Raw genomic sequence first — 20,633 nt, 5'->3', positions numbered from 1 at the left:
TAAGGAAGATATCCAAATGGCCAACAGACATATGAAAAAATGCTCAACATCACTCAGCATCCGGGAAATGCAAATCAAAACCACATTGAGATACCATCTAACCCCAGTTAGGATGGCTAAAATCCAAAAGACTATGAACGATAAATGCTGGCGAGGCTGCGGAGAAAAAGGAACTCTCATACATTGTTGGTGGGACTGCAAAATGGTGCAGCCTCTATGGAAAATGGTATGGAGGTTCCTTAAACAATTGCAAATAGATCTACCATACGACCCAGCCATCCCACTGTTGGGAATATACCCAGAGGAATGGAAATCATCAAGTCGAAGGTATACCTGTTCCCCAATGTTCATCGCAGCACTCTTTACAATAGCCAAGAGTTGGAACCAGCCCAAATGCCCATCATCAGATGAGTGGATACGGAAAATGTGGTACATCTACACAATGGAATACTACTCAGCTATAAAAACGAATGAAATACTGCCATTTGCAACAACATGGATGGACCTCGAGAGAATTATATTAAGTGAAACAAGTCAGGCACAGAAAGAGAAATACCACATGTTCTCACTTATTGGTGGGAGCTAAAAATTAATATATAAATTCACACACACACATACACACATACACACACAAACGGGGCGGGTAAGAAGATATAACAACCACAATTATTTGAAGTTGATACAACAAACAAACAGAAAGGACATGGTTGGGGGGGAGGGGGGGAGGGAGAAGGGAGGGAGGTTTTGGTGATGGGGAGCATTAATCAGCTACAATGTATATCGACAAAATAAAATTTAAAAAAAAAAAAAAATAAAAAAAAAAAATAAATAAAATAAAATAGAATATGATTGATGCCCTAAAAAAAAAAAAAAAAAAAAAAAAAGACACAGAGAAGCATCAGATATGACTAAGGGCTTCCTTATGGAAAGCTGAGAAAAAAGAATAAAACAATAGAAAGTCACCAGAGATGATAGCTGACTGGTGTTAGGCAGTGGGGGAAATTTTGGAAGTAGAGAGCAAGACTTGTGCAGAGATGATAGATTCATTTCTGCATATTGAGTTCAAGGCAATGGTGAAACATTAGAGAAAAAAATGTTGATTGGGCACTCGGAGTGTGGAATTGAAGATTGGAAAACCATCAGCTCTAAGACAAAAACTGTAGATGTAGAAGTGGATAAATTCCCAACAAAATAGATGGTTAAGAAAAGTGGGTGACAATGATGGAAGTTTCGGGAATGCCTTCCTTTACAAAGTGCAAAGAAAATACGAAGCAAATAAAAAAGGGAAAAAAGGGTGGAATTAAAATAATATGAAGCAAATAACTGTGCAAAGAATGACTGGGAAGGTAGAAAAATGGTATAATGTAGTGTGGAAGGCAAAATGAAGGAGGTTTTCAAAAGCGGTTAACCAGCATAGGGAAGTCAATGCCATAGAAGAGTTTAAAGCAAACGGAAAAGGAGTTTGGATGGATAATAGTGAGATCCTTGGTAACTTGAAAACATGAGAGAGAGGCATTAGGGTTTGGGGACAGAATGCTGGTGTCCTGGAAAGCAAAGTGGGGAGTAAAACTTTTATTTGTCCAACAGGACGGTGTACAGCCCTATGTTAACCCCTGATCCCTCCTGACCTCTATCCTCTCAACAGCTCTGAAGCCAGTGGATCTACATGTCACATACCAGACGGGGCCCCTGATGGCGGTGGAGACCTCTCGGGGCATAGTGCTGCACTGGCGAGCCCACGGCTGGCCCCTGCGCTCCGTCCATACACCAGTGGCCTCCCTGCACTCTGTGGCCCGGGAGCTGGGGGGCCTGGCCGGGGGCCCCCACACCGTGGTGGTGCTGGGCCTGGGAGCTCACTTCACCACCTTCCCTCCGTCCATCTTTGTGCGACGACTGGCAGGGATCCGGGCGGGCGTGACCGCCCTGCTGGCCCGGGAACCCAGCACTCTTGTGGTCATCAAACTGGCCAACACTGGCTACAAGTCTGTGTATGGGAGTGACTGGTTCACCCTCCAGTTGAACCGGCTCCTGAGAGCTGCCTTTGCTGACCTCCGTGTGGCCTTTGTGGATGCCTGGGAAATGACCTCCAGCCTGGCCCTGCCAGACAAAATCCACCCGGGGCCTCTCATCATCCGCAATGAAGTGGACTTACTCCTCTCCTTCATCTATCCCAGCTGAGTGCTCCTGAGGGTCCAGAGTTGTGAACTTGAGTCCCGGGATGTAGCCATAAAAATTGTGAAGAGGATCATGGTAATGATGGGACCCTGAACTAACAATGATTCAGAGAAGTTATCCCAAGACTTACCATCCGAGTGTTAACAACTGCTAACAATTTGGTGACCATCCTTTCATACATCTCTCTATGCACCAAACAGATACATGTATAATTTTACATACGTCCTTTTTAATTCTCTTTGTTTGGAGGGAAATTTTATTGGTTTAATTGTAGATAATGCAGTTGTAAGAAATAATACAGAGAGCTCCCTGGCACCCTTTCCTCAGTTTCTCCCAGTGTTAACATCTTGCAGAACTACTGTACAATATCACAACAGTATAGTAACATCGATAAAACCTGACAATCATACTTGGATTGGTCCAGTTTTATTGTACTCATTTGTACGTGTATATATTTAGTTTTATGAAACTTTATCACATGTATTGGTTTGTGTTTAATTTTTTAGCCCCTGTTTTATTGTTTTGAAAGGGGAAGAAGACAAAGTGCAAGCGTTTGTCCAAAGAGGGACGTCTAATAGGACAGCCCGGGATAAACTGGGATCTCAAACTGAAACTGGCAATCAGAAATGGCCACTCTTTTGCCTGGAATAAAGGACTTAAGTTTCTGATGTTGATAAGCTTTATTATCAGGAAGCACAACCTGATACGTGAAATCCTGCAGATTCCAGGCTTCCTTTATCTCAGGGCTGGGTCTGTATTGGGGTGTGGGTGCCATCTTCGTCCAGACAGATGTGACTCCAAAGAAAGAATAGTTAGTTCTGCACATTACTGATTAGCTTTTATTATCTTTGCTCTTCCTGAGCACCAAGGTCCATAGCATTACTTCATGATCTCTGCCGTGAGCTAAAGTTTTAAAAAGGCTTCTTCTGTTTTAAGACTTCTGCTTAAAGCTGTATTCTACAAAATGGCTCTTCTATGGCTAAGTGTTAATGACTATTTGCTGTGGTGGGCTCCTGCAAAAGGACTATGTCATCTGGCTAAGGGTGATCCAGAAGTATATTCTCAGACCCAGGAGTGCACAAAGAAAACTACCTTTGGGGAATTTGGTGTGCAGAAGACGTGGGGAAGTGTCCACTAAGAACTGGCCATAAGCCGGTTCTCATGCTGGTTTTCAGCCTGAATTGATTCTACCCGTGTAGCTCAAAAAGTCTCTAGTTCAAAGTTAAGTGGTCCTAGACTTATGTTTCCTCCAGACATCTGACAAAATCAAATACATAGGATTTCTAGAGAAACCTACATTTATCTTGATAAAAGAAAAACTTTAGATCATTTAAATTTAAAGTATTTGCAGAACGAACAATTCACTAATCAGGCAGCCAGCAGAGCAGAAAAGGTTCAGAGTGACTCTGGAGCTGCAGTGTGTTCAGCTAATATTTATAGACAGAGAAAGGAGAGTGATGTACAGAAGATCAAATTAGAAAAAATAATACAGCACTTTATTTTATCTTTACTATCTCCTTAAAGGCCCTACCTCCAAACATTGTCAAGTTGGGGGTTAAGGCATGTTGGGCAGGAATCTCAGATCCTTCTGCCACTTCCTGTGCAGGTCCTGAGTCACGTACTTGAAAGAAGACCCTGGCAGCTTTATGCAAGGTAGACATACTTTATTCTTCTGATGTGAGCTTCAAAGACCTACTTTATTCTCAGAAGCTCAGGCTCTGCTGCACTGACCCTCCATGTTCTGCCCTCCTTCCATGCTCCGCTGACCTCCCAGGCTCTGCCGACCAGCAGTTCAGAGCAGTTATCGTTAGACTTTTAGTACACAATTGCAGCCAAAAGCCAAGCATTACATAATTACAACAATCATGCTGAGTCAGTAAATGGGCACACATGCGCAGTTATACTGCTCTTCTAACTGTTTCTAGTGAATGTGCTGGATCTTGCCCATTTGTAACAGATGCAAGGTGAGAGATCCTTACTATACTTTTTTCTATTTTCCTTACAGTCCACCCCTTCAGGGTCACTAGCCATACAATCAACACATTTGATCTTCTGCATATTCCCTTAGTGAGGGTAGATGACACTTGCATGCATAGGCCACAGCAGCAATATAGGCTGCAGCAACATGCTACTAAAATACAAGCTCTCTCCAGCTACCTTACCTTAGCCAGTGCATCAGCTTCATCATTGCCCAGACTGGCTAAGGGGGAATGTCCTGTGACATGGAAAAGAGTTACTTCCTTTTCCTGTCCCAATTCCCATAACTCGTGCCACATGGCTTGCCCCCACAAGGGCCGGTGACCTACAGGCCACCACTGATAACTTCCAATTAGTGATTGAAAGGGTCAAACCCCAGAATACAGCTCAGCTGTCAGTACAGATGGTTAAAGCCCCTTGCTCATTTTTTATTACCATCCATAGTGCTCCACTGGCTGCTTTGCCTTATTCCATTCTTATACCACAAGGTATTGGTTAAGGGCTGGATGACAACCGCTGTCCATGATGCTGAGGGTCCCATGCTAGAGCCATCTGTATACCAATCCTGCCCCAGAATAGGTCCCTTTGTTGTGAGGTTGTCACTGAGGAAAGGAGCCAAACACTTAACTAAGAATTTTAACAGAGTCTTTATTAGCCGGCCAGGGAATGCCTCCCCTAGGTATTTTGAGAGAACAGTCCCAAGCCTTGGTTTTGTGGAGTTTGTAAAGGCAAAAACCATATCGCTTTTGCACATGGATTTGTACAGGTACAAAAAACAAGCTAGGTTGCTAGGTTACAGGTACAGAAAGCAAGCTAGGTCACAGAAGCTGAAATGAGCAATTAAAGCAATCAAGCATAACAATTTTCATTGTGTATGATTTCTGTTTCTATGCAATGGTTTCTGTTTTCAATGATTTCTCACTTGGAGGTTTTAGTCTGTGCCTACCTAAGATCTAAGATGGCATTGGTATTGTTCAGGATTCTCTGCTACACCTTCCCCTCATGGAAAGGTGTGGTCTCCACCTCCATGGGTGTAGGTCGTGTCAAAGTTTCTTCCACAACCTGTACTGGTCCTAACACAGTTTGCAATTCATTAGACAAAGGACTTCTAGAAACAGTACTTCTCTGTTTTATATATGCTCCCTACTTAGACAGAGTTCCCAGTTTTAGAAGTGGGTGTCCATTTGAGTAGCCAACCTAGAATGGGGTATGTTGTCCTTACTAGGACCTTGGCAGTTCCTGTAATAGCTTCAGTGGCCATCAGGGCAGAATACACAGCTGCTAACTGTTTCTCTTTCGGAGAGTAACGCACTTCAGCACCCTTCCAGAGCTTAGACCAAAATCCTATAGGTGTTCAGAATTGGTCCAGTCTCTGGCACAAACCCCACTGTAACCCTTCTTGGGTTATATGCACATTTAATTCAAAAGGCTTAGGGGATCAGTCACTTACAAAGCCCACACTTGCTGTATTGCCCTCTGAGTAGCATGGTAAGCTTGTTCTACCTCTTCAGTCCAATCCCAAGGAGCTCCTTTCTTTATGAATGCATATAGTGGGCATGCCACTTGGGCCATATGGGGTACAAAATCCCTCCAATACCCCAAAAGTCCAAAATAAGTTTGTAGCTGAGCTCCTGTTGTGGGCTGGGGGTATGCCTGTATCTTATCTATAATGGTTTCTGGGACGACTCAGGTGTCTTACCCGACCAAACAACTCCCAAGAATTTGATGGACAGCCTAGGTCCTTGCACTTTGGTTTTGTTCACGGCCCACCTACATTGTTCCAAATGGCTCAACAGTGTTGGAGCAGCTTGGCTTAAGCTTGCAAGAGAATCAGAGTTAGTAACATCATCAATGTAATGAAACATTGTGACCATGCTGGACGTAGTCCACTTGGCTAGGTCCCCAGCCACCAGACCATGACAGACAGTTGGGCTATCCAGATAACCTTGGAGCAACACTTGAAAAGTTTATTGTCTTCCTTCCCAGGCAAAGTCATACTGTTGTTGGCTGTAAGCTGAGAGGAACAAAAACATTTGCAAGGTCCAGTACACAATGACAAGTTCCCACCTGGGTTTTTAGCTGATCCATCAGGCTGTGAACCGAAGGCCCAGCCATGTGCAAAGGAGGCACTACACTGTTCAGTTCCCGATAGTCTGCAGGCATTCTCCAAGGACGGCCAGGTTTTTTCACTGGCCACACTGGAGCATTAAAAGGACTATATGCAGAGGGCTGGCCCGTGGCTCACTTGGCAGAGTGTGGTGCTGATAACACCAAGGCCATGGGTTCAGATCCCTATATAGGGATGCCCGGTTAGCTCATTTGTGAGAGCATGGTGCTGACACCACCAGGTCAAGGGTTCAGATCCCCTTACCAGTCATCTACTAAATATATAATATAGATAGATAGATAGATAGATAGATAGATAGATAGATAGATAGATAGATAGATAGATAGATAAAATAAAAGTAAAAGGACTATGTGTAGGACAAATGATGCAAATCTTTTCTAACTCCAAGATAGTGGCACTTATCTCCACATGTCCCCTCAGCAAGCAATACTCTTTCACATGTCCTCACAACACTTTACTGTTCATATTTGCAGCCAGAATTCTCCAACCGTTGTTTGCAGGTGCACACCATAAAGGACATCTACACCCAAGATACACTCAGCCACTGGGGACACATACACAGTATATACACAAGGAGGCAATCTTCCAATGACCAGTGGCAAAGACTCTGTTTGATTTTGATACTCTGTCCTCCGTAGCCATCAGTATTCACCATGGACCCCGGAGACTTATCAGGGTTGCTGTGTATCAGGCTACATTCTGTGCCAGCGTCCACCAATGCTAACACACACTGCACATTTGTCATCCACCTCTAGGTCCCACAACAGTAGGAGCCAAGCAACTAGGGGTTCATTTTCTGATGCACAACAGGCCATGCAAGGAGATGCACAGGTTCTCCCAACTCACACTCAGGTTCGTCATCATTTTTGGCTTCAGGAACGGGTGTGACCTATTGCTGTACTTCAGTGTCCAGCAGGTCTGTCTGCCTTTTGCATTGCCTCTTGAAGCCGTGCTGCATCATGGTGTGCCTGGTCCATATGGGCTCACAGTGCAGTGAGCAGCAGCCAGTCCATCCAGCCAGATGTGCACCGGGACTCCTCCTCTTTCACCACAGAGCCCAGCACCTTGCGAGCTTTCTCCATGCTCTTGGGGACCCGTCCACTTGGTCCCATGTTTCCAGTGGAGCCCAAGTGCAAAAGAACACTGCCCCAGGTACCACATGCTGAAGGGCAGCCACATCTCCTCCCCCTCCTGAGGGGCTCATGCCTCCCTGACCTGCTCATCCTGCCAGACTACGCCAACTGTTGGGCAGGAATCTCAGATCCTTCTGCCCATTCTTGTGCAGGTCCTGAGTCAGGTAAGTGAAAGGAGATCCTGGCAGCTTTATGCAAGGTAGATGTATTTTATTCTTTAGTTGTGAGTTTCACAGACATCGTTTATTCTCAGACACAAGCTCAGGCTCTACTCCACTGACCGTCCATGCTCTGCCCTCCTTCTGTGCTCCACCGACCTTCCAGGCTCTGCTGACCAGCAGTTCAGAGTAGTTACCTTTATGCTCTTAGTACACAATAGCGGCCACGAGACAAGCACTACGGAATTACAACAATCATGCTGAATCAGTAAACGGGCACACATGCACAGTTACACTACTTTTATAACTTGTTTCTAGTGAATGTGCTGAAACTTGCCCATTTGTAACAGATGCAAGGTGAGAGGTCCTGACTATACTTTTTTCTGGTTTCCTTACAAGGCTTCAACATACGAATTTTGAGAGGATACAAATCACTCTACAACAAAAGGTAAAATTAAAACATTTCAGATAAACATAAACTGATAGAGGTTTTACCAGTAGGGCTTTTCTAAGGAAATTTTTTTTCTTTTGCTTTTAGTTCTGTATTATTTTACTTATTAAAGGAAAAGTTTTTAAATGTACTTCAGTCAGAAGTAAAGTGACTCCAGTTGGAAGAGCTAATGTTCATGAATAAAAAAATATCAATTTGGTAGTAAATATTTATAATAATATTTTTATGGAATCATGTAAAACAATAAAATCTGTCAGATTAAGAAACACAAGTGAAATGCTGATATTGGAATTCTCTCCCATGACAAGGTTGGCTCCTATTTGGTCACCCTACTCTGAAGCCAACCCAAAGTCCTTGACCTCATGCCCAGAACATTCAGTCTCCCTTTGAGTGTTTATTTTTTTTCCCGAACCATTTTAGAAGAAGTTGCATACATCATGCCTCTTTTTCTCTAAACACTTTGGGTTGAATTTCCTAAGAATAAGGATTTACAGCCAGAGTATAAAGATCAGGAAAATTAATATCAAATTAAACTTATCTAGAGTTCATATTAAAATTTAATAAATTGTTCCAGTAATGTTCTTTATAGATATTTTACCTGGATTAGGATCCACACCAAGATCATGCTTTGCTTTAATTGCCGTATCTCTCTAATCTCCTTTAATCTGTTCTTCAGTCTTTCCTTGTCTTTCATGACTATAAATTTTTTGAAGAGTACATGCCAATTTTTACTTAGAAAATCTCTAATTCAGGTTTTTCTGATGTCCCTAACAATTAATTTCCAGTTGTGCACTTTTGGCTAGGGCACCATAGGAATGAGGTAGTGTGCTTCTCACTTCGTCACATCAGGAAGCACAGGACGTCAGTTTGCCCCAGTATCAGTGATGTTACTTTGATTATGTGGCTGAAGTGGTGTCTCCTAGGTTTATCCAGTATGAAGTGCCTATCTTCCCTTTGCAATTAGTAGGTAATTTATGCAGAGATTTTTGAGAGTATGTAAACAACGTGTTCCTTACAGAGCTTTTATCTACCAGTTTTAGCATCCATTGGTGATTATTGCCTAAAATCAGTATCAGAGGAATAACTTTGATAGTTGCAAATGGTGATTATTCTCAATCTAGCATTTGTTCTATGTGTATTTATTAGCTGGCTCTCTGCTGTAAGGAAGAGCTTTTCCTCCTGTTGCCCACATTTATTTATTTCAATATGGACTCATTATTCTGTGGTCTACAATCAATTACTATTGTTATTTATTTTGATTCTCAAGTTTCTCCATTTGGCTAATGAGAAATCCTTCAAGCTAAGACTATTGAAGGAATTGTCTTTCCAAATTTATTCCCCGTCTTTCACTTTTCAATCCACTTCCCCTCTAACCAATCAAAACTCTTCTCACCAAGCTAAGAGATTCATTGAGGATAAGTCCAATGAACAATTTTCAGTCCTTACCTTTTGATTTCTCCTGCATCATTTAACAGCATGAACCTACCACTCTTCCTTTTTTTGAAATCCTCTCTTCTCTTGGCTTCCATAATATCAGAGCCTTCAGTCCTCATGTGAGCAACTTGAATATGAGGTCTGCATACAATCTATTTTGCTGGTGTGGGTGGTATCGGAGGTACCTGGCTCTCCGTCGTGGTGGTGGTAGCAAGGCTAGACTCCTGGCACAGAAATGCATCGTTGGGGCAGTATGAATGACAGCAGCAATTTTTTTTCTATTGAGTAGGGCAGCAGCAGTGATGGTGAGCATGGTCTAAGTGTATAGTTCCTGGAAACTCAGCACTCAGGCCACTTCTCCTGTCTGCCAGTACTTATATGGGCTAGTCAGGATTCTTTTATTAATATCCTTTATCTGTAATCAGCCAGACTAAACTTCTATTTCTTGAAAGTAAGAATGCTGATTAATCAGAGCCTGTGGTGATGCTGCCCCTGGTAACTAGCCTTTACAGTTTCATATGGTGAATGTCATAACAGAGATCAGCTAGAAGATTACACAGGAAAGGCATGTGACTCAGCTTTGGGATCTAGGGAAGAACTCCACAAAGAGGAGACACCGTAGCCAAGTTCTAAGAGAGGATTGTGGATGAGCCAGGCACAGAGTGTCAGAAGGACATTGTAGGCTGGGAGCAGAGATGTCCAGGAAAGATATAAATCACAGGGTAATTTTTTTTTGAGTCGGGGATGGGGTGAGGCAAGAGGTGAGACAGCAGAATTAAGCAAGGAGAAGATCTCCAAAGACTTTATATGCCATGCTTAGGTTTATCAAGTATACGTGCTAAAAATTACTTCAGGTGCAACTGAACAACTCATTTCTTCCAAAGCATCTCACCTGGAGCTCAGAGTTTGCTCTCTAAAAATAAACATTTGTACATTTGTAAGGCTGATTTCCTGGCACATGGGGGTAAAGTGCTTGTGGAAGGTACAGCTTTTTCTAGTTTGCCCAAAGTTGTTTCCTAGACTAGAAGCAGGGCTAGACTCCACACCTTGCAATGTTTACCCTGGGGAAAGGCAGGTGCCTGTCACTACCTGGATGTCTTCAGGTGAGGCCTTATGTTGTGATCAGCTCCCAGCCTCACCTGACTACTCAAGGAAACAACAGCTAGCTGAGTGTGACCATAGCCCACGAGGGAACATACTGACCTGGAAAGAAACCACCATGCTGGACCCCAAACTTTGAAACCCCTGAGCACAATTCCCCTCCTTTGGTCTTTGAAACTACGACCCTATCAGCTAAACTCCATTCTCCTCAGGGACCTTATTGTCTTGAGTTCTTTCCAAACAACGCTACTCCCTTCCTTGAATTGTCTATGGCTTAGTTAACAGGGAGTTCTTCTCCAGACAAATTTGTATCTTAATTTACTGGGAAAGAAAACAGTTGACATACTTTAGTGTTAGCCTTGCTGCTACAAAACTTAAGGCTAAATGTATTGCTCACATGGGGCAACTTCTAAGCTACTGGCTTATTTACTGGTATATCTGTCTCTGTCAATAATTAAGCTCTTGTCTCTCAGCTTCAAACGCTACTTTGTGAGTCTGGGGTGAAATTCTGTGAGCGACATTTCTGCTCCACCTGCTGGTTTCCTGGTAGGATCTTCCAGCAAGGGGATGTTACAGGGAGGCTTTAGGACTTTAGGGCTGGAGGAAATAGAAAGGACTTGCTCTTGCCTGTCTGCCTCTTCTGGAGTTCTTATTTGTGTTGAGTTCCTATGCAGGTCAGCAACCTTCTTCACACTGGCAGGATCTGTTCCTTCTAGGAGCAGAAGGTGAATTCAGTTTGTGGTTCTGTGGTTTTTCCAACACATGCAGAGTTAGCTGCACAGTGCTCTTCCCCAGAGGTCTGTATTTTATCTCCATGGGACTCCTCTACTAAACTTCTAGGGTTCTTTTTGTTTATTTGTTTTTTTTTTTTTTTTTCTTGGCACCTGGCCGGTACAGGGACCGGACTCTTGACCTTGGTGATACAAGGCTGTGCTCTAACCACTGATCATCCGGCCATCCCTAAGCTATTAAGCTTAAGTCATTCTAACATCTTCATTTTGTTTCCTTAGCTGCAGGAGAATTAGCTACTTTCTGTAGTTGCTACCTACATGACACCTTAGTGTTCTCTTTCTGCTTTTTAAAATACTTATTAATAGCTCTTTAGACCCAGTTAACAATTCTTTATATTGAATTCTTGCTATTAAAATCTGGTGTGATTTATGTCACTTATTAGACCCTGATTGATACACTACCCTCTCTGCCTTCTGAGTTTTCCTTTTTGTAAATCATTCTTTCTCATCTTGCCTAATCAAATAATTTGTATAATATATTTTGGAAATATAAGAGAAATGATGATTTCCTAAATAAACTCTGGATTTCAAAGTTTCTCTTTTCCCCCAAACTCTCACTCATTTTCTAAAGCCATGATATATGGAAACCTTCTCTCACCCCCCAATTGAGCCTCTCTTCTCCTCTGTCAAATTCCATTAAAATATAGAAACAGATTTCTAAACAGGGTGTTTTGTTTGGGGATCATAGAATTGCAATTTGGGGCATACACACAGACTGGGGTGGTATTCGATACTTCTGAAGAACAAAGGAAGGTTCAGAGTTTTATTAGAAAGAGAAATGTTATGAATTGTTTTGAAAGAAAGCTCATTGGCACTAGTTAAGTTTTGGGGTGTTGGCAAGCTCTATTTGGTTTGTGACAGTGGTGGGTAAAGCTAGTCTCAGAGTCACCACATTTCCTCATATGCCCAGGTGCCAAGTTCAATCCAGTTTCTCTCAAGAAAGGAAATATACATGACCCTCTCCCTGGGGCACTACTTTGTTCTCAAGGCCTCCAGTAGAAAAGGCTTTCTGGTGAGTGGGAGAAGGAGGTCATTATTCTTTGTCAGAGGTTTTGGACCACAGTGTTTTACAGTGATTAAGCTCCTCTTGCCTGCAGCCTTATTCCTGCTTTGTTGTTGTGTTCCCAGCCTCTAAATTTATTCTAAGTGTGGTTCTCTCTTTCTTACTACGGCTGCTCTTTCTCCACATTCAACTTCATTCTTGGTGCCCAAGTGACCACATCATTCACAGGTTTGGAGATGCTGTGCTTTGGCAGTAGTTGAATCATTGGCAGGACATTACCCTGTGAGTGGGTATGAAAAGAGGAAACAAGACTTTGGGGACTTAACGGAGAGAAAGAACAAGCATTGAGAGGTATCCTGTGACGGGGAAAGGGATTTAGGCTTCATAAAGGATATGTGAGCAGGGGGAGTGGACTCGTGGGCAGACTGAGGTTTAGGGAACAAGGTATTTAGTCTGTTTGTCAAGCCACAGGTATGGATTAAAATCACGATCTGGGCAAATGACTGTCTTAAATGTTGTGTGGAAAACAAAGAAAGGTACAAGACATGGTGCCTGATTCTGAGATAGTTATATGTACAGGACTTAACAAAGAGAATGTGGGTAAGGCCCGCAGATGGGGGTATGAGGCAGAGACTGAGTGGTCAGGAAGACAGGAGACTGGAGTAGCATAAAAAACAGAAACCGCATAGGGCTTCATGGAGGAAAAGGTAGTCAATAGCTTAGGGTACTGCTGAGAACTCAAGAAGGATAATTGAGAAAAAGCTTGAAGAGAACTGGGAGTAGATTAATGGTTGGGAGGTGGGTGGGATGATCTTTTGTGTCTAGAGGATGCAGAATATCCGTGGGATAGCAGGATACTGGGTGGCCACCCCCAGAAGCCAGTAGCCAGTGTCCAAGTAGACAGAGCCACAGAGGGTGCCTAAGGAATCTTGGAGTATCCAGCTACACCAGTAGGCTCATAGCTGACCCTATGGTTCTGTAGCCCACCAGTGGTTTCCCTGCATTCTATGGTTCATGAGCTGGGCCAGAGGGGAGAGGGCAGTGGAATTGGGAGTTGGCAGTAAAACCAGTCAGTATGGTTCCGGTTTCACTTTTGCCTCCATTGGCTGATGCCTGGCAATCATCTGGTGGTCTTCAGCACAGTGCTGGCCAGGGAACCATTCACACTGATTACCACCCAAAAAGCCAATGAGTAAGTTCATATCTATGTATGGCAGTGACTTTTCATCCACCAGCTGAACAATCTTCTCTGAGAATTCCTTTGGGGTCTGAGCTGTGATGTCCACTTGACCCTGCCCTGGTATCATTTATGCCTAGATAGATTGCTTCTTCTTGGTCTCTGTAGCTGAATGTATCTCCCCAGGTCTCAGCTAGGGCTGTGTTAGGGAGTGTGAGGAAATGGAGTTAGTTTAGTTAAGCCCTCTTGCCTCATGTCTGGCTGGGTATGATGCATCACCTTCCTTGTAAACAAGTTACAGTAAGAGTAAGGGTAGTGTTATTGTGCATGCTGCCCACCCGTATACCCCTTGGCTCGGTGTCACTGCTGTGTACTTTCAGTATAAAAGCAGCAGCTCTGAACCGCTGACCGGTAGAGCTCGCATGTGGAATAAAGGGTTTCTATCCTGTTATCGGCCGCCAGAATCTTTTTCCGGCTACCTGGCTCAGAACCTGCACAGGACGGTGTAGGGGGGTCTGTGACACAGCCCAACTGGGAGAATATGGATCCTGTAACCTAGTCCAGCAGTGAAAAGGATCAACTTAGTGGGAGGATGTCTGGAATATCTAAGGGATGATAGGATTCCTGGGTCTTCCATTAGCCCCAAGAAATAAGTGCTGAGGGGGAAATGAGCTTCCTATTAAAGGGGGCTGGAGGGGGAGAAAGTAGAGAGTGGGTGGCAGCTGTTTGGTGAAGCCAGAGAGGAGATTGTTCTGTCTTCTCTCTGGCTCTGTCCCAAGTTAACCTTGTTTGCCTCAGGTTGATCAGATGTTGAATAAACATGATGTAATAATGCTGAAGGCAGATGCCTGGCAGCGTAGGATAATGGTTTACTAGAGTAGTTGGAAGCTTTCGGATTTTAAGGAGGTCCGCCTAACATTATAGATACAGGAAAGTGGGGGTGGAATTTCTAGGTGCTTGATGGGGGTAAGAGAGGCGAGTGCGTGGGTGGAATTAGGGGCTAAAGTCCACGTGTTTTAAGAAAAGAGATGAAATGGCAGTGTGGTAATAGAAGTTAGGGTAGTTAATGCCTCTTACACACTTTCCCCTGCACAACATCCTGTCGTCATATGGATGGAAGCTGAAGTTCTGTCCAGGTGTCCTCTTGTTGCTGTGATTGATTTACATTTTTATGCGGTCTGATCATTTTAATTCTATTTGCATGTAATACACTTGCTCAATGCTCAGAACTGTAGGAGACAATAATATGAAAAACTCTCATGAAAATTAAAAGAAAAAGAAACACAAACATGCACAAAAGAAGAAAAACTGTCACGAGACTGATGACATCACTTATCTGCTGTACTGCCTCCTGGCCTGGGGCTCTTTGTTGCTCTGGGATAGAGAACACACAGAAATTAACACAGAAGGTGAAGAGGAGTCTCACTTTATCCTCAGGTTGATGGTCCCCCATTCTCACCAACAGCCAGATTGTCACTGCGCCAGGTGGCATTAGCTCTTATCCACTCCCAGGATTCTTGCTCGATGGTGGGAGGTCTGGTTCTAGTGCTCCAGGGCAGCTTTCTACTGGACACACCTGTCTCTTGCTCCAGACAAACTGAAAGAGCCCCCAGAGTCATGTGCCCCAAGTATGTATTCCTCTGGGCCCTCTCTCAGCTTTGGTCCTGGGTCACCAGGTCCTTCTTCAGCCTCTGACTCAACTTTCTGGTCTTTTCCTGCTTCAACATGTCACCAGCCTCCAAAGTGGTACCTAGGGCTATGCTTGTCTTTACCCCACTTAATTCTGCCCTTCCTTGAGCTCCAGACTCGAGGAACGTATACTTTTTAAATTCCACAATTTCAATAATTTCTTTAGGGTAGATATCTAAAAGCAGAATTGCTGGTTCAAAGGGTACATGTGCTTTAAATATTAATAGATGTGGCCAGATTGCTTTCCAAAAAAGCTGGAACACTTCAAAGTTTCATCAGAGAAATATGAGAGTATCCTTTCCTCCACAGTCCAGCCATAAACAAGGAGTGATAGCCTAGGAATGGAATTGTTCTGTCATAGGGTATCCGTGTGTGCCAGAAGATATCATCAGTTTCACAAGTGGTTTACCAATTTACACTCCCACAAACAGTGTATGATAGAGTTTCATATGTTCCACATCCTCACCAACACCTGGTACTGTCCGTCTGAAATTTTATCCATTATTCTGGTGATATATCATTGAGGTTTTAATTTGCTTTTCCCTAGTAACTAATGAGTTTGAGTATGTTTGAGTATGTCTATAGGTCTATATGTTTATTGGATGTTTGGTTATTCACTCTTGCAAAATGACTGCTTAGGTTTTTTCCTGTTTTTCTATTAGACTGTTTACTTATTGACTTGTAGAAATGATGTATGTATCCTAGATATGAGTCTTTTGTTGGTTGTATGGATTCCACATACACTCTTCCAAATTTTAATGCAGTTTGGTTTACCAGTCTCTTCCTTAATGGTTTGTGCTATTTGTGTCCTGCTTAAGATATGTTCACATCGACCAGCAGTCATGAAGATATTTCCCTAGGTTACTCCCTATAAGCTTTTTGTTTTAACTTTCACTTTACCATCCATTTGGAATTATTTTTGTGTATGGTTCCGGGTAGACATTAGCATCATCTTTTATTTATTTATTTATCTAAAAAGATGACTGGTAAGGGGATCCCAACCCTTGACTTGGTGTTGTCAGCACCACGCTCACCCAGTGAAATAACCGGCCATCCCTATATAGGGATCCGATCCCGTGGCCCTGGTGTTATCAGCACCGCACTCTCCCAAGTGAGCCATGGGCCTTCCCTAGCATCATCTTTTATATGGATATGTAATTATATTGGTGCTCTCTATTGAAAATCTCCTTAATTCTCTGCAGTGATGCATTTGTCATAAGTCAAGTGGTATGATATGTGTGGGCCTGCTTCTGGATTCTCTATTTCATTCTAAACCTGTCTACCCTTGCTCCAATACAACACTGTCTTAATTACTGCCAAACAATCTTCCAAACCTGGCTGTATCATTTCACATTCCCACCAACAATGAGAGTCCCTGTTGCTCCACAACCTCACCAGCATTTGGTTTTGTCAGTGTTTTTGATCTCAGCCATTTCAACAGGTGGGTAGTGATATCTCATAGTTGTTTTAATCTGCAATTCCCCTATTAAATATGACATTGAGCAATTTTAAATATGCTTATTTGTCAGTGGTATATGACCAAACCCAAGGTCATATAGATTTTCTCCTATGTTATCTTCTAAAAGTTTTACAGTTTTGCATCTGACATTTGAGTCTCTGAACTATTTTGAGTCAATTATTATGAAAGAAGTAAAGCCTGCATCTAGGTTTCTTTTTTGCATGTGTTTGTCCAGTTGTTCCAATACTATTCATTGAAAAGAGTATCTTTTCTCCATTGAATTACCTTGCTCATTTGTCAACTGTTAGTTGATTATATTTCTCTGAGTCTTTTACTGTCCCTTCTGTTCCATTTTTCTCATATTCTCTATTTTGTTTCATTGATCTATTTGTCTTTCCTTTCACCAATACCACACTGTCTTGATTACTGCAGCTTTATAGTGAGTTGTAAGTCAGGTAATGTCAGTCCTCTGACTTTGTTCTTCTTTAGTATTGTGTTGGCTATTTTGAGTGTTTTGCCTTTTCATATAACTTTAGAATCAGTTTGTTGATGTTCACAAAATAACTTGCTGATTTCATTGGGATCACAACAAATGGACAGAGCAAATTGGGGAGAAGTGACATCTTAATATTAAGTCATGCTATCCCTGAACATGGAATATTTTTCATTTATTTAGATCTTCAGTTTCTTTCATCACAATTTGTAGTTTGTCTCATGTAGGTCCTACACCTATTTTGTTTGATTTATATCTAAGTATTTCTCCCTTTTTTGGTGCTGACATAAATGGTATTGTGTTTTTAATTTCAAATTCCAATTATTCATTACTGGTATATAGGAAAGCAATTTACTTTTGTGTATTAATCTTATATCCTGCAACCTTGCTGTATTTGCTTATTAGGTCCAGGAAGTGTTTATTTTTGTTTTCTGATTCTTGGGATTTTCTTTATAGATAATTATGTCATCTGGCAACTATAACAGTTTCATTTGTTTCATCTCAATCTGTATATCTTTAATTTCCTTTTCTTATCTTCTTGCCTTGGCTAGGACATTCAGTTGAAGACTGAGTAGGAGAGGTGAGAGAGGACATCTTGCCTTATTCTTGGTCTTAGGGGGAAGAATCTTGATATTCATGGTTAAGTGTGATGTCAACTATAGGTATCTTATAGATGTTCCTTATCAAGTTGAATGTGTGTGTGTGTTTTATTTTTTTATCATGAAAGGGTGTTGGATTTTGTCAGATGCTTTTTCTGTATCAATTGAGTTGATTATATGGTTTTCTTCCTCTGTTCTATTAATGTAGTGTGTTATATTGATTGATATTCTTGTTAAATCACCCTTGCATTCTTGGGATAAATCTCTCTCGGTTGTGGTACATAATCCTACTCATATGCTGTTGGATTTGGTGTGCTAGTATGTCATTGAGGATTTTTGCATCAATATTCATAAGAAATATTGGTCTGTAAATTTCTTTTTTTGTGTGATGTCATTATCTAGTTTCAGTATTGGGGTAATGCTGACCTCATAGAATGAATTAAGAAGTGCTCCCTTCTCTTTTTTGGAATTGTTCAAGAAGGACGGATGTTAATTTCACATGGTATATCTTACTTCATTCTGTACTTTTAATCTATCTGTGTCTATATATTTAACATGAATTTCTTGTAGAAATTACATAGGTCAATCTCTGTCTTTTAATTGATGTATTTAGACCATTCACATTTAAAGTGATTATTGATAGAGTTATTAACATCTGCTATGTTTGTAACTGTTTTCTATTCATTGCATTTGTTCTTTTGTTCTTTTCTTTATCTTCCCCATTTTCTGCCTTCTTGTTCTAATTGAATATTTTATATATTTCCATTTTCTCCTATCTCTGTCTTATTATTTATGCTTCTTTAAAAAATTTTAGCAGTTGCCCTGGACTTTGCAATATACATTTACAACTAATCTAATTCCACTTTCTGGGGTAGTGCAGTTAGCTTATAGCAGAGTATACCCAATTCCTCCCTCTCATCCCTTATCACATTGCTGTCATTCATTTTACTTATCCACAAGCTATAATTACCCAATACAATTATGCTGTTATTATTTTGAGCAGTTACCAATTATATCAATTAGAAGTCAGAAAATAAAAGCTTTGATTTTACTTTCATTTATTTCTTCTCTAATGCTGTTCATTTCTTTATATAGATCTTAGAGTTTCTAATCAGTGTCATTTTCCTTTTCTCTGAAGAAGTTCTTTCAATATTCCCTGCAACACAGGTTTTCTGGCCCCAAATTGCCTGAATTTTTTTTTTTCCTGAGAAAGTCTATTTCTCATTCACTTTTGAAGGGTAATTTTGCTGAATATAAAATTCTGGGTGGGTGAGATTTTATTTTAATACTTCAAATATCTCATTGCACTCTCTTCTTACTTGCAATGGTTTCTGAGGAGAAGATAGTGTAATCTTGACTCTTGTTCCTCTATAGTGTTTTCTTTCTCTGGCTTTTTTAAAGATTTTTCTATTTGTCTTTGATTTTTTGAACTTTGGATATACTATACCTAGTTGTAGACTGATTTTTTGGCATTCATCTGGTTTAATGTTCTCTGAGCTTTCTGGATCTGTTGTTTGATGCGTGTCATTAGTTTTGGGAAATGCTCAGCCATTATTACATCAAATATTTCCTCTCCTTTCTCTTGTTCTTCTCTTTCTGGTATTATAATTACATGTATGTTATATCTTTTATAACTGTCATACAGTTCTTAGATTTTCTGTTCCATTTTTTATTTACCATTTTTTCTCTTTGCATTTTCATCTGGGGAGTTTCCATTAACATTTCTTCAAACTCATGGATTGTTTCCTCAGCAGTGTCCAGTCTAATCATGAATCCATCAGATGCAGCCTTCATTTCCATTACAGTGTTTTTGACATCTAACACTTCCTTTTGACTCTTTCTTAGAGTTTCCATCTCTATATTTAGATCACCCATCTGTTCTTACATGTTGTCCCCTTTTTTCCATTGTTGCCCTTAGCATATTAATTACCATTATTTTAAATTCCTTATCTGATAACTCTAAAATTCAATTATTTAATGGATCTATGAAAATTGTGGATTTTCAGTCTGTCCAGCTTTTTTCTTGTTGTGAGGATGAGAGTGACAACTTCCCAGCACTGTAAGTCTCCTGTCCTGGACTTTTAATACTTTAGACCAGGTACTTTTTAAATATCTGGTTTCTTTCACTCAAAATTAGTCACTCATTTGTTTAGTAAGTTTGCAAGTGTGTATGAGAGAAGTTGACCTATAATTTTCCTTTCTTGTGATGTCCTCCTTAGGTTTTGGAATGAAGGTCATGAAGATTTCAAATCAATTGGGAATAGTTCTTTCTTTTCTATTCTGTGGCAGGATTTTAGTACTCTGTGTAAAGTTTTCATAAAATGTTTGGAATATTTGCACAGTAAGCAATCTGTGTCTAGTGTTTTCATTGGTAGAAATTTTTTAATTACAGATTCAATTTATTTAATAGATCCAGAACTATTAGATTTTTTTCTTTCTCCTTGTGTTCATTTTGGTAAGGCTTCTTCCAGAAATTTGTCCATTTTATCTAAATTTTCAAATTAATTGGCATAAAGTTATTTATAACATTCTCTTACTATGTCTTAGTATCTGTAAGATATGTCACATGTACCCTTTTTCATACTTGCCATTGGTTATCCTTCATTAATCTCACCTGATGTTTATAGTTTTATTAGTCTTTGCAAAACACCAAATTTATCCTACTCATTTCTCTCTATTGTGTGTTTGTTTTCTATTCCATTATTTTTGCTCTTATCTATATTATTTTGTTCCTTCTCCTTTTTTTGCCTTCATTTCCTTTTTATTCTAAATGTAGTTTGATCCTGGTAGTTCTGATCCCAGTGTTGGAAATTGCTTATTGCGGAAAAAAATAAACAGATTCCAGAACTAGATCAAACACAAAGG

General features: G+C 41.0%; 1 protein-coding gene across 1 annotated transcript in view; it reads left to right on the top strand.

Annotated features, from left to right (window-relative positions):
- The window catches only part of LOC134372492 (NXPE family member 3-like), a 40,767-nt gene extending 38,589 nt beyond the window's left edge, over positions 1-2,178 (top strand). Inside the window, exon 7 of the mRNA XM_063089975.1 lies at positions 1,646-2,178. Within this exon, the coding sequence (XP_062946045.1) occupies positions 1,646-2,178 (533 nt within the window). The remainder of the gene's footprint in view (positions 1-1,645) is intronic.
- The last annotated feature ends 18,455 nt before the right edge of the window (positions 2,179-20,633 follow it).

Source organism: Cynocephalus volans, chromosome 3, assembly GCF_027409185.1.
Source record: "Cynocephalus volans isolate mCynVol1 chromosome 3, mCynVol1.pri, whole genome shotgun sequence".
Lineage (NCBI taxonomy): Eukaryota > Metazoa > Chordata > Mammalia > Dermoptera > Cynocephalidae > Cynocephalus > Cynocephalus volans.
The sequence above is the reverse complement of the archived record's forward strand: the minus strand, read 5'-3'. Positions and strand labels throughout refer to the sequence as shown.